At 41.1% G+C, this 13,829-nt stretch overlaps 1 protein-coding gene across 2 annotated transcripts in view; it reads left to right on the forward strand.

Annotated features, from left to right (window-relative positions):
* TTYH3 (tweety family member 3) overlaps positions 1-13,829 on the forward strand; it is a 1,772,574-nt gene that overhangs the window by 629,811 nt on the left and 1,128,934 nt on the right. For both annotated transcript variants that reach the window (XM_044089562.1, XM_044089563.1), the window contains exon 6: positions 10,697-10,769. In XM_044089562.1, coding sequence (XP_043945497.1) covers positions 10,697-10,769 — 73 coding nt within the window. The remainder of the gene's footprint in view (positions 1-10,696; positions 10,770-13,829) is intronic.

Raw genomic sequence — 13,829 nt, forward strand, 5'->3', positions numbered from 1 at the left:
GGTGCTCTAGGCAAAAGGGCTCCACGGTGCCCCCCCCCCCACACACACACACACACACTACCCGGTGCCCCCATCCTAGTCTTCCTACACCAAGTAAATACTGGAAAAGCACCCCTGCTAGACCGGCGCCCTAGGCAGCCGCCTAGTTGGCCTATGCCTAAGGCTAGCTATGCTTGTGAGGCACATTTGTGTAATTTCATCCTCACTAAAGTAAATTAGGCATGATTTTTCTTCTGCAGTCACATTTGTTAAAGAATTCTGTTTTCAGCATTTTCATTTTTATTTTTTTTAAAGGACACTGGATACTTAACCAGTGGACCTTGTGCAGAATTAATGAATATGGAATGTTGCCAAGTGTCATTACACCAAATTCACTTTCAGCCTGAAACGTTATCTTTGCATTCGGGCTAGTACAGAAATGCTTTTATAAGGATCAAAAAAACTGCTTCATCAGGCGTATAGGGGGCTTCTTCCTTCACCAGTAATCTAAACCTTTTCTGAATTGAGACTTTATTTCCTTTACGGTGACCCTTATCAGGAAACCTTTTTAAAGCAAAATGTTTGAATGCCAGTTTTTTAGTGTTGTTCAGCCATATATCCTTTTACAAGTTTTAATAGGGTTTGTAGAAAGATGTCTAAAAGCCTACGAGACAAACTGCAAAAACTAAAACTGTTTGCTAGAAAGACATGGTCCTTTCATTCATGAAAGTGTAATGAATTAAAGAAGACAAATTAAATTCAAGAAATGAGATGGAAAAGATGTGAAAGAAAAGGTAGAGAGCGAGCCCAGTAGGGAAAAATCTAAAGTCAAAGGGATTACATTAATCTTCAGGCTGCAATAGACCTGTTTTTGAGGGTAAGTCAGAGATTTCAGCATCTTCAATCATTAGGAGAAACAGTTATTTTTTTATTTCTTTGCATTTGCTAACTTTGATAGTTTGAGCTAGTAGCTCAATGTTCTTCTTGTTTCACTGTTGCAGTCATCACACTTGGGGTTAATCTGACTGTAGGTAGCCCTCAGTGGGCCTGAATACCAGAGTCTTCGGATTTCTGCGTCGGATGCTGTTGCCTCTTCCATGAAGTCAGGTCGTCAGAGGTATAAATCATTCAGCCGACGCCATTACATCAGTTTTTCTTGCTCCACCCTTTCTTGCCGCGTGGAAGCTCGAAGCAGAAGCAGTTTGCAAGTACCGGTTGGCCGCTACCTAAAATTTTCATTTTTCGAGTTTCAAACCTGAAGTCTTCTAAAGCTAAGTACCCTGTTGGGGATCCTTTTTTCTTGCTCTAACCGATGTCAGAAAAAGTTAATAATTGTCTTGCCTGTGGAAAGCAAATACCTCACAGAGATTTTCATTCTTACTGCGTCACCTGTTTAGGCCCGGACCACGACTTTCCTCGCTGTCGGTATTGTGCCTTGTTTAACGCCCAAACTATTCATCGTTGGACTATCTTTGTCACTAAATTCTTTTGCTCTCATTCTCAGTATTCTGAAATGGCTTCGATAAGCCGTCCAACTACCTATCTTCTGAAAAAAACATAGGGATAAAGACAGAGACAGACCGCATAGGGCCAAAACTACTGACAACGCTTCCCCTATGGAAAAAGTTCACAATGACTTGTCTATCATCCTTCCCTGCCATGCCCAAGTACTTGCACCCCTAGGAGGAAAATTTACCCTGCATGCAAAAAACTGGATGTCCATTATTCAGGACTGATGGGCCCTAAACATTGTATCCCAGGGATACAGATTCTACTTTCACTCACTGCCAACCCCAAGTGGTTTGCCAAACCTTCCTCCAAACCAGTGGGCAAAGGCTCAAAAGCAAGTACTTTCTCTTCTCAATATCAGGGCTATTCAACACGTTCCAATAGAGAAAAGGGGACAGGGTTTCTACTCCAGACTGTTCCTGGTGCCCAGAAAAGAGCACTCTTGGCGCCCTACCCTGGATCTGTCAATTCTCACCACTTTCCTGGTTGTCCCAAAATTCAAAATGCTTACACTGCAGCAGCTTCTTCCTATGCTAGCCAAGGATGCCTGGCTAGTCACCCTAGACTTAAAAGAAGCTCATCTGCACTTCCCCATAAGGGAATCTTGCAGGAAATATCTACGTTTCAGGGCAGGCTCTATGCACTAATAGTTCTCTGCACTTCCCTTTGGCTTATCTACTGTGCCCAGGGTATTCACAAAGTGTCTGGCTCCAGCCATTGCATACTGCAGGCAGAGAAATATTCAAATTTACCCATACTTGGATGACTGCCTGATTCAGGCGGACAGTCAGGAATTGCTACTTCAGCACCTGGCATTTGTAAAGAGATTCCTAACTTCTCCAGGATACACCATCAATGATAAGGAATCACAACTGGTGCTCAGCCAAAAGATTGTATTCTTGGGAGCAAGCTTGAACACAGCTTCTCAGATGGCATTCCTGACTCCAGAAAAACAGGTTTATTTGACAAACTGCTTCAAACTAATGGCCACCAGAACCCAGCTATCTGCAAGAAAAATACTGCAATACCCAGGGTTCACGGTCTCATGCATTCTACTAATTCCATATACAAAACTGCATATGAGGAAACTTTAATGGTACTTAAAAAGTATCTGGTGTCAACATTCTCAGGACATGGAAACAGTGATTCCTATCATTCCTTGTCTAAGGGCAGAGTTCCTTTGGTGGGCAGAGGCATGCAACCACAACAAGGGACTTCCTTTCACTCAACCCTTCACCGCCCAAACCCTGACAACAGACGCATCAGACTATGCATGAGGGCCTCACATGGCAGGCAAATGGAGCCCAGGACAAATTCCACTGCATATCAATCAAAAAGAAATGTTAGCTGTAGAGTTCTCAGACAGCCTTCAAATACCTTATCCTTCTAGGACAACTCCTGATAAAGGCAAGACAAACACCACAGTTATTTGGTACATAAACAAGCAGGGGGGAACTTATTCCCACCCACTCTGCAGGTTAGCCATGACCCTGGGGAACACAGCCTTGAGCAACCAAGTGCACCTGCAAGCTCAATTTTTGCCAGGCTAACAAAATTCAATGGCAGAAAATGTTAAGCAGAAATCTACTGGACCCACATGAGTGGAAACTGGAACCCAACTCATTCAAACTTCTAATCCATAGGTGGGGGACACTAGAGGTGGACCTCTTTGCCTCGCCCCAAAACCATCAATTGAGCAAATTATGCACCAGAAATCCTCACAGCAAAGCGTGGAAAGTGGATTTCCCTATCCTTTACATGGGAAAACCTCTCTCAAGTTATGGCTTTCCCCCTCTGCCCCTCCTCCCTCAAGGACTACTTAAGATCAAACATGACAGACTAAGGACAATCCTTATTTCCTCAGACTGGCAATGCCAGCACTGGTACCCACTCCTACGCAGTCTGACAGCAGTGCCACCCTGGCACCTACATCAGACCCCTTCCCTGCTGTCCCAGCAGGAGGGACAGATTTTGCATCTACTGCTGCAAACCCTGAACCTTGCAGCCTGGCTTATCCCCTGAATACACCACCAGCAACACTCAGCAAACAGGTGCTGTACGTCTTCCTTGAGGCCAGAAGGCCTAGTACTAGGAATTCCTATTCAGAAAAGTGAAAAGGTATTGTTCTTGGAGCCAGTCTTAAGGAGAGGACACAGCCATGCCCACCTCACCTCAAATCCTATATTACCCAGCAGAGCTGCTCCACAGAGGCCTATCCTTCTCATAAATTAAGATTCATGCCTCTGCCATCTCCGCTCATTGCAATACTGAGCCACCTCTCTTTTCTCACCCTCTCATCAAACCGTTCCTGAAAGGAGCTAACAATTTAAGGCCCCTGAGGGGAGCTCCAACTCCTGCCTGGGACCTTAACTTTGTACTAGAGAAGCTTATGCTTCCCCCTTTTGATCCTGCTGCTGCAGCAGAGTTAAAATTCCTCTCTTGGAAAACAGCCTTAATTCTAGCCATCACTTCAGCAAGAGGAGTGTGTGATTTCCAGGCACTAATGGCTGTGGAACCCTTCATCATTTTCCATGCCGACAGGGTTTCCCTCAGGACTAACCCATCATTTATGCCCAAGGTGGTATCCAGTGTGGCTTTAAACCAATCCATCCATTTACCGACCATTTTCCCTAATCCTCAGAATAAGGGGGAAAGGATCCTGCACTCCTTGGATGTGCACAGACAGCTCAGGTTCTACCTTGATAGGACTAAACCTTTCAGAAAATCTGACCAGCTGCTAGTCAGCTTTGCTACAGGGACAGAGGACAAGGCCATTTCAAAGCAAACTATTTCCAAATGGATAGCACACTGCATCCATTTCTGCTACAATCACCATGGAAAACCTACCCCACAGGGGATCAGAACTCATTCCACTAGGGCTACCTCAACCTCTACAGCATTTCTCAGGGGAGTCCCTACCAGGGACATCTGGAAGCTGCCACCTGGAGTTCTGTACACACCTTCACCAAGCATTACCACTTTCCTATCTTTTCTAAATCCAGAGCTGGATTTGCCACAGCAGTGTTACAAGGCCTGCTAGCCAGCCCTAATACTTCTTGACTGCCTCCACCCTTACCTCAGCTTTGGGAATCAACCCAAGTGTGGTGACTGCAACAGTGAAACACAAAGAACATAGTACAGTTTTGTACACTTACCATAAATGTAGATGTTCAAGTGTATTCATTGTTGCAGTCCTGGTTACCCTCCCTCTAGCCCCCTGACGTTTTCTATACTTTCTACCTATCCTCTTTTTGGCCATATCTTATGGTACTGGTATTTACTTGTTACTGGAGGTGTTCCACCCCATGTAATTGCTTCCTTTTTTGGGGGCTCATGACTGCTGGGGCAAGAAAAACTGATGTAATAGCATCGGCTGCATGTTTTATACCCCTGACGACCTGACGTCATGGAAGATGCAACAGCATCCAACGCAGAAATCCCAAGGATCAGGTATTTGGGCCGACTGAGGGCAGATAACCCCAAGTGTGATGACTGCAACAGTGAATACACTTGAACATCTAAATTTATGGTAAGTGTACACAACTATACTTTTTTAGTGGAGTCTCAGGGAGGAAATTTCCACAAACATTCACAATTTTAAGTCAGTTTTGCAGGTATCCATAGTGAGAAACATTTTTGCAAGTTGTCTGAGCGTAATGGTAGTAGAAAACTGTTTTGTACATATAAATTAATATTTAACTGAAAAAGATCCTGAAGCTACAGACTGCTGTTAAAGAACAGGTTGCTTTCAAAGGTAATTTATCGGAGGACCTTTTTATACATTAGCTTTGGAAAGAGGGATTACCAGGCAAGAGAATGTTAATTGCTTTCAGCAGATTTTGTCTGTGCGTTGTCCTGTTCAATTTGCTGGGTAAATGGTTCCAGTGTTGAGCAAGGGATCTGCATTTTAGTGTTGGCTGCTCGCAAAAGAGGATTTTAAGATGGTATAACATGCCAGTAAGATGTAGTCCTTTGAGTTGCTTTTGTTTGTACCAGCAATGCTGAATGACCAGAGTCCTCTAACAATGGCCCTTAGCAGCACATTTGCCTGTCTTTGTCAGTCCACATTCACCACATCCTTTCTTGTACAAAAATCAAATGAGAGAGAAAGGTTCATATTCCCCTGGAGAGAAGTGTAGTCTGCCAGACTTCCAATTAATCTTTGATGCTGACTTGGTTCAGCAGTTCCTAAGATGCCTGCTTTGATGAAACTGTACACTTGGTGCACTTGGGTGATGGGAGACATAAGATGCTTCATCCTCAAAAACAGTATTGCAGACCTCTGAGGGTAGATGGATGGTGTGACAACCCGCCTCTGAGCCATTAATCAAGAAGCTTCAATCCTCACCACTGACACTGGTGAAGGACACTCGCTTGGAACGAAAGTAGATGCAGAAATCTGGACCAAACACAATTTCACTAAGAGCACACATGGAACACACTCCTGTCCTGGGGCTGGGTTTTCCGTGTTTCTCACCAGGCCCCAAATAAGAGTCAATCCTACAGCTGTAGACTTGAGTCCTTAGCCAAGTATTCCAAGCGATGTCCTCCACCACCCTCTCTGTTAAACCAGTGTTCTGTGTCCATCTCCAAGTAGCTGACACAAACACACACACTGAGATTTGATTCACTCACTCACTCACTCACTCACTCACTCACTCACTCACTCACTCACTCACTCACTCACCTGGGAAAGGCTGGCACAAATTTACCAACTATGCCCCCCTTTGCCCAGACTGTAAGGGAGATACTGACACCAGAACACTCCAAAGCCAGCTACTCTTAAGATTGTTACCAGTCTATCCTATTATAATTGGTGAAATCAATACTAATACAAATGGTAGAGTTTGACCAATGCAGCAAGGCTTTCAGAAGCAGCCACATTGTCACCAAATAAATATAAATACTCTCAAAGGTTAAAATATTCTCTAAAAGACCAGTCACATTAAAAAGTTTCAACATATTAATTAATTAATTAGTAACTCCTGCATTACAGTATATGAATTACCTGGTAGGTTGGCCTTCTTTGCCAGCTGAGGTGTGCTTTTCTTCATTTTTGTAATGTATCATTACCATCCTTCAATTTTCTTAGGAGCCAGTAGTTAAAAGATTTTGAAAACTACATTGCATCATTGACTCCTTCATTATGCAATTTCAGCAGTCTGGGTTTACAATCCTTGAACTGACTTATTCAAGTTGGCTGAAGTTCTTGTCTTGTCGGGAACCTTGTTGGGTAGCAGTGACTTTCACTATATAAATTAAAAGACTTTTATGCTTTGATGTTCAGGTAAACATTGTTTTTCACATGATGAAAATGGCTGCCTGAGATGGCCCATCCTGCTTACTTGGGGCTGTCTCTTTAATCTGTAACCAGTCTGTTCAGCTGCTCTTTTAAGTCCCACAGCAAAGTAGCCATTGAAAGAGACAGTTGCACACCATAGATGGTTGCAGGAAATTGGTACTACAGTAAGAGATCATCTGAAACTCCATCAACCCAGTGTCTTCTCAAGCAGAGTATATGGTGTCTACTCCCCCCCCCCCCAATTGCAGGAGGTACCCCATATGTATGTAGCTTGCAGCTTATTTCCTTAATTTATAACTGCATCAGAATGTTGTCTGGTGCATTTGGTCCTCATTCCGGTAGGGCAGCTGAGCTTCCCTTTTATTTTTGTATTTTAAAATATTTCTAGTCATATTGTGTGCAAAGCTAACTGCAAGCTAGGCTTGTATACAGTTTTTTAACAAAGTATTACAAGGTGGTTCCCAGAGTAGAATCACTAGTGGATTTTGTGTAATATCTTTTGAAGGGACCCTTTAATAATCTGTCCAGCATCCTATATTAAGCATAAAAATATTGAGTGTAATTTTTTTTATCTGCTATATTGCTACAAGAGTCCTCTTCAAAGTATGGTTCACTTGTGCAAGGTTCTTACGGCAATGGTATTCTTCTGACATAAAAATCTTGAATCAACAAAACAGATACAGTTCTGCCATTAACCTTTCTAGGCATCTATTAATTAAATTTATTTATTTATTTGCTTATTTTACATTTGTTTACCGACTTGACAGTTAACCCATTTTCAGGGGAGGCCCAGGGAGAAAAGCTCCACAATGATTAGTACAGAAAGATAATACCTTACACGCAATATACAATGCGCAAGCTGTTAAAATACAGTACAGAAGACATTTAGCTGTTAGTGTACTGATGTAGTACTGTAGCACAAGTATATAATAATTATACATAAGATCTACTAATTATACAATATAGAATAACATAATGTGAGAAGATGTACAATACAATTGGGTGGCATTACAATCAGTCATTTGGATGCATTCTTACAATGATTAAAATACACTGAGATACTTGAGAATAATCGAGAGGGGCCTTGATTATAGGCTTGCACGGTCTGTCCTTAGTCAATGGCTATCACATGCAGATAGTTTTCAGTGAGTATGTTTGCTATTCAGTTTTTAGTTCTCAGGTGTTAACAGACCTGTTACAGATATTTGGTTTAGTTTCTTGCATTAAGAACTTAAGATGATAGTGGGTTACATGGGCTTTGTATGTAGGGTGTGCCCCAAATATAGATAACTGGCATAAGGCAGATGTTTTGTGCAAGAGGGGCAGATCATTAGATTGTTGTGGGAGGATAGTTGACTGTTTTCAGTGAGTTATAACTTTTTACACTCTGACAAGAATTCTTGTCCATCATTGAGTAAATATCTGCTTAAACTCTTAACTGGTCTGTTTTTCCTTTGGAAAGATGATTTTATTTTTGCTAAGCTGTGCTAAATTAGCTCTGGTCAAGATCTGACATTCTGAATAGTTATCCTTATTCAAAATATTTTCCATTTTTGTACTCTGCTGCAAGAGCCTGCCTCAAAAGTATGCTGCTGGGTAACTGAAATTTAGGTTTTGATGATAGGGAAGAACTGTGCGACCCAGCAAATCTACTCATTATTTAGTTTTCCCCCTTTCTACCTCAGACCTTGTAAAGTTGACCTTTTGCCTTTGTCATGCATTCATGAATTCTTACAATTTTTTTTTCTTGGCTACTTCTTGAGCAAGTTACTTCCAGTCATTCATCACTCTTTCTGTGAAATATTACTTCTTAGTAGTTATGCATGTCTTCAAATATTTGAAAGCTGAATTTGCAGAAGATCCAAGATGAAAATCCAGATATGGCCCAGTGTTTGATGTTCACTGATGCTGGCTAGGTTGGTACTTATACTGAGGTTTTTCTAAGTGGTCAAATCAGACTTCATATCAATATGTACACTATAGAATATAGAACATACTTTGTCCTCCTTTGAGGTGGGGCAGTTGAGGATTTGTGGACATCTGTAATTTTGGTGCTGTCTTAAAATCGAACTTATAGCATACATCTCTGAAACAGCATTATTCCAGAGTTAGTACACGTAAATAAAGGGTTCTGGGTTACAGGCAAATTTGCTTCTGTACAAAAATGGGAGTTTCAAGTATTTAATTTGACGTTACTTTGTTGCTGTAAATAGCTTTGTTTACTTTTCATTGAAGGCAGTTGTGCAGTATGCTGAAGTTAATTTTGTGTTATGTAAGAGTATGGTTGTTAATGATTGAGGGTTTAGTTTCATTTTTAGACTACTAAAGGGCATTTCATCATTGTATGTGTTCTAGTTTATTTCCTGTTTATTGTACTGCCTGCTTAATGGTACTATGCTTATACTGTATGTTTCCATCAGGTATACTAAATGACCTGTGTAGACAAAGGCGTTTGAGTTGTAGCTGCCCATCAGCCTTTTATTGTAGTATGTGGAAACTGACTATTATTTTTGATTGTACATTTTGCTTCATTAGTGTAATGTCTTTTATTGAATGTAATATTGTTACTGCTTCTTTAAAAGATGTATAGTAATTTGTATGTGTATTTCTTTGTTGAAGTGCTGGCAAATATATACATCTTTCAAGTTTTGGAATTTTGTTTTTCATTGCAAAGTTTAATTTTAATACAACAGTATCCTTCCTTTTAACTTCGCTTGAGCTCAGTTGTAGGAGAATTTGGTAAGCTTCATTAAGAACTTTACCTAGATAATAAAGTTATGATGCTTTGGTTTATGTTGTAAGGCTGAACTCTATTTTAGAGAGAGAAAGAAGAGGCAACATGATCCTAGTCATTAAAGACTAATCTTTGAATTCCACAGTGAGTCATTGTACAGTGTACGTCATTCTGTTGGTAGTGGGGTGACTTGCCTCTCTTAAAGGCAAGGTGATCTCCAAGCCATGCAGGCCTCATATGAGAAAATTGAAATTTAATTCTTGTTGTAATCATGACAGTAATGGTAACTTCTCTTTTGATATCATCTTGTATCACAGGTATTGGAAACTTTGCTGTAAAATAAGTAGCTTGAAAGGCCTGCTGCTGTCAGATGGAGGAGTAGCATATAGAGAATTACACTATTAGTAGATGGCTGAATGTTGTACTGCGGTAATGTCTTTCAAAAATCTTATCGGTTCAAATGTAGGTACCAGGCTAGTTGCCCTTGCGGGCCATTTTAAGTATAGCCAGTTTCCCTTTTCATGCTCAATATAACCTATCTCATTTTGTTAGTGCGGCCTTACCCATCCCATGGTCAGTAATTGTATATTAGCCCAAATGAAAATAACTGCCACATTTTATATATATATATATATATATATATATATATATATATATATATATATATATATATATAATCTGAGGGGATTCATGCATGGGATAAAGCATTTAGGAGCTGCCTGTATCCATTAGTTGTACAGGGGGCAGTCCTGGAGTAAATTTTCTGTTTCCCATCCATAGATCTAAGTTGCACTTGAAAATGGATAGGTATAAACTTTGTTTTATGTGGATGGGGAGTCAGTTCAGCAGTATCCTCTAAGCTATAGTCGTCCCTTTATACCACTCAGTTGTTGCAGAAGTGATTTAAATCTGTAAAACTAGTATTTTTGATGCCATTTCACTTGCTGATATGCAGTAAATCCATCAGTAGTCGGTCCAGAGCATGCCTTGTCTGCCAGACACAGGTCAACTCTTAGCAGTCTGTAGGAAACCAAGTGTAGTTACAGGGCTTTGAGTTGATCCATTTAGGGCATGTTTAAGCCTTGTATCTTTTCTTTCTGAAAAGCATTTTTGTGTTTGGTTCCAGAACTTCTGCAATTAATTGTAATTTCTCTCTCTCACGATTTCTCCAGTGTCTGTCTTCTGAGTGTTCTGGCTCTTATCATCAGTTGGGCTTCCCTGGGTGTGGAGTTGGCAGTCTCAGTGGTAAGTGAATTTTTTTTGGTTCTTAGTGATATTTCTGTAAGTTTCTGAAACTGTACAATTGTTTTCCACTAACAAAATTAATGAAGTAGACATTGAAGTAATACTAAGAAAGATTGGATAGCTTTAGCCTGGTGTTACCATTTCCATGTATGCAAACATTCTAGAGGTTTGTTCAACAGTTTGGAATAATGAGATGCATAAGTAAGTCATGTCTGACCTAGTGATGTCAGATTTCCCTGTGTGTAGAGTTCATAAGGTGAGTGGTGCAAACTACAGATCTTGGGGTGGTGTGATGCCTGCCTCTCAGTTTCTCTTAACATCTAAAGGTGGGTAGCCATGTTATTGCAGTCTGCAACCATGTCTGTTCAAGTAGCCAAAGCAATTTGTTCTTTCTCTCTTGAAAGTGTAAGTTTTACTTTTCTACTCAAACATTGATTACTGTTGGAATTTTCAGTCTTGTTTTCTATAACATTTTCAGAAAGACAGTATATTTTCTTCATAAAAAATGAACACCAGCTGCTCATCTGTTGCCTAAGCTCAACTATTCGTTTTCAGATTCTCTTTCAGGTTTTTGTTACTCAAGTCAGCGGACGAACATGGTCTTTAAGGACTTTCTTAATGAGTAGCAGATTACTTCAGAAGAAGTCTGTAACATTGTCCTTGAAGACCTTCAGGCTGAGTGCTGTTAAATTTTTTTCACATTTTGTTCTAAAGAAGTATTTAGTGTGAAGAATCAACTTTTGACCATGGTACATTTTTAGGCCTTAAGGCATCCGTTCTAGTAGTTTCATATTCTGTACACAAGAACTATGTCAAACCTTCTGCGGAATGCTTGTTTGCATTTTCCACAACATTGAACTATTATTTCCAGATTTAGCAAAGAAAGGAAGGATAACTGGGTTTGCAACCATTGGATCTGGCTTCACATTTCCTGATCACGCCGATTCTTAATCTCCCACAAGACATGAAATTCTTTCAGCTTTCCAGATGTTAGTAACATTTGTATAGCATCTGACCAAGATCAGGTACTTCTGTAATTTGTAGCTGTGCTATGCTCACATTTCTCCTGTCTGAGTACCCATTTGTTGAGAAGTTTTCTCTGGGAACTTGTGATGTATAATGTACTTGAGTTGTCATGAATGAAGGCAAGCAGTGACAAATTTCCTTCATAGAAGACTGAAGATTTTCCAGCTTTGTCATTGTTTTTTTCTTCAGTCATGTGGCAGAGAAAGGAGCATGCTGTATGAGATTTGATTCAGGCCATTTCCATCATGGTCTGTCATGCACAAAGTTTCCGATGCAAAAAGCTTGTAGAGAATTTTCAGAATGTTTAAGGAGGCTCCTCAGCACCCAGTCCAAAAAAGGATTCCTTTTATGAAAACAGTTCTTACTTCCTTTGTGGAAGTTTGTGATTACATAGTTTTTTTTGCACCAAGAGCAACAAGTGAAATAAATGATGTTCGTGTTTCACTGTTGCAGTCATTACAATTGGGTTATCCTGCTGGCAGGCTTCCTGCAGTGTGCCTGAATTCCAAAGTCTAGGTCCTGCGTCAGTTGCTGTTACCTCCTTCGTGATGTCAGAGCGCCAGGGGTATAAAAGATGCAGCCGACACCATTTTCTTCAGTCTTTCTTGCCACGCGGTGCTCGAAGCAAAAGCAGTTCGCAAGTGCCAGTCGGCCGACTCCTGAGATTTTCAAGTTCGAATTTCAGATCTGACGTCTTCATTAAAAGCTAAGTACCCCGTTGGGGAAACACTTTTCTTGCTCCAGACCGATGTCAGAAAAAGTTAATAATTGTATCTCTTGTGGGAAGCAAATACCTCATAAGGATTTTCATTCTTACTGCATTACTTGCCTAGGCCCTGACCACGACGTTGCTAGTTGTCGGTTTTGTGCTAGATTTAACCAACGCACTATTAAGCGTTGGTACGATTTTGCATTTCATTACTTTGGTAGAAGATTTAATTATATAATGCCGTCGGAACAGCCGACTACCGGAGTTTACAAAAAACACAAAGAAAAGGACAGGCATCCGAGGTCCAAAACAGACGACGAGGCTTCTTCTAGGCCAGTCGCCGGTTCTCAGTGAGGCGCTTTTGCAGCCCCTAATGACCGCTGCGTTAGAGCCGCAGGCTGATACAGAGTCCCACGTGGAGTCAACCAGGCCTACAGAAACTCGAGGTATTGGACCTTCGGAAACCATTCCCTCCGATGGGTCTGGAGCCGCTGAGCAGGCATCTGCTTCTGAGGGCATTTTCAGGCCTACAGAATTATATGTTAAAACGACTCAAACTTCAAAGGCAAAGACTAAAGCAGCTTTAAAGACAAAGAAACAAGTGCAACAGCCCCATGGACATGCCTCCATGCCTAAAAAAAATGCCCAAAATGGCCGAAGACCTGATTACTTTGATCAGGGGTTCTCATCCCCCTCCTAACAAGAGGCGTAGGCAAGAGATAGAATATGAATCTTCAGATCAGGTTTCCATTTCATCTGATTTCACTTCTGATCAGGAATACTCTCCCCCCTTATGAGGATTCTGATGCTGAAGAATATATACCCTCAGCTACTCCTCCTGAGGATTATTCTTTTGGGGAAACACTGCATACCATGAGGGAGCATTTCCACTGGGAGAGCCAAGATTATTCAGAATCTAAGAAAAGCCTCAGAGACTTTCTTTTACTGCCTCAGCACAGGCCCCTTGCTATTCCACCTGTGCTAGACATTGTCGATGTATTTTCAGAGTCCAGCCTGACTCCTGACTCCTTACCTCCAGCTCCTGTTAAGCCAGACAGATACTACAGGGTTCCAGACTCCCACAAATTTCTTTTTAAAAACCCTGCTGCTGACCCAGAAACTCTCTCTCAGGGTACCAAGGCTCCCACTGCAAAAAACCCTACCCCCTCTGACAGAGATTCCAGGGCACTGGACATATGGGGAAAAAAGATTTACACTTCTGCTACCTTGGCTATAAGGGCTTTAAATTGTCAGTTTCATATGCTTAAATATCAGCAATATATTGTCACTGCTTAAACAGAAAATGTTGACAAATTCTGAATGTG

Source organism: Protopterus annectens, chromosome 12.part0, assembly GCF_019279795.1.
Source record: "Protopterus annectens isolate FY-2018-M chromosome 12.part0, PAN1.0, whole genome shotgun sequence".
In the NCBI taxonomy this organism is placed as follows: Eukaryota; Metazoa; Chordata; order Ceratodontiformes; family Protopteridae; genus Protopterus; species Protopterus annectens.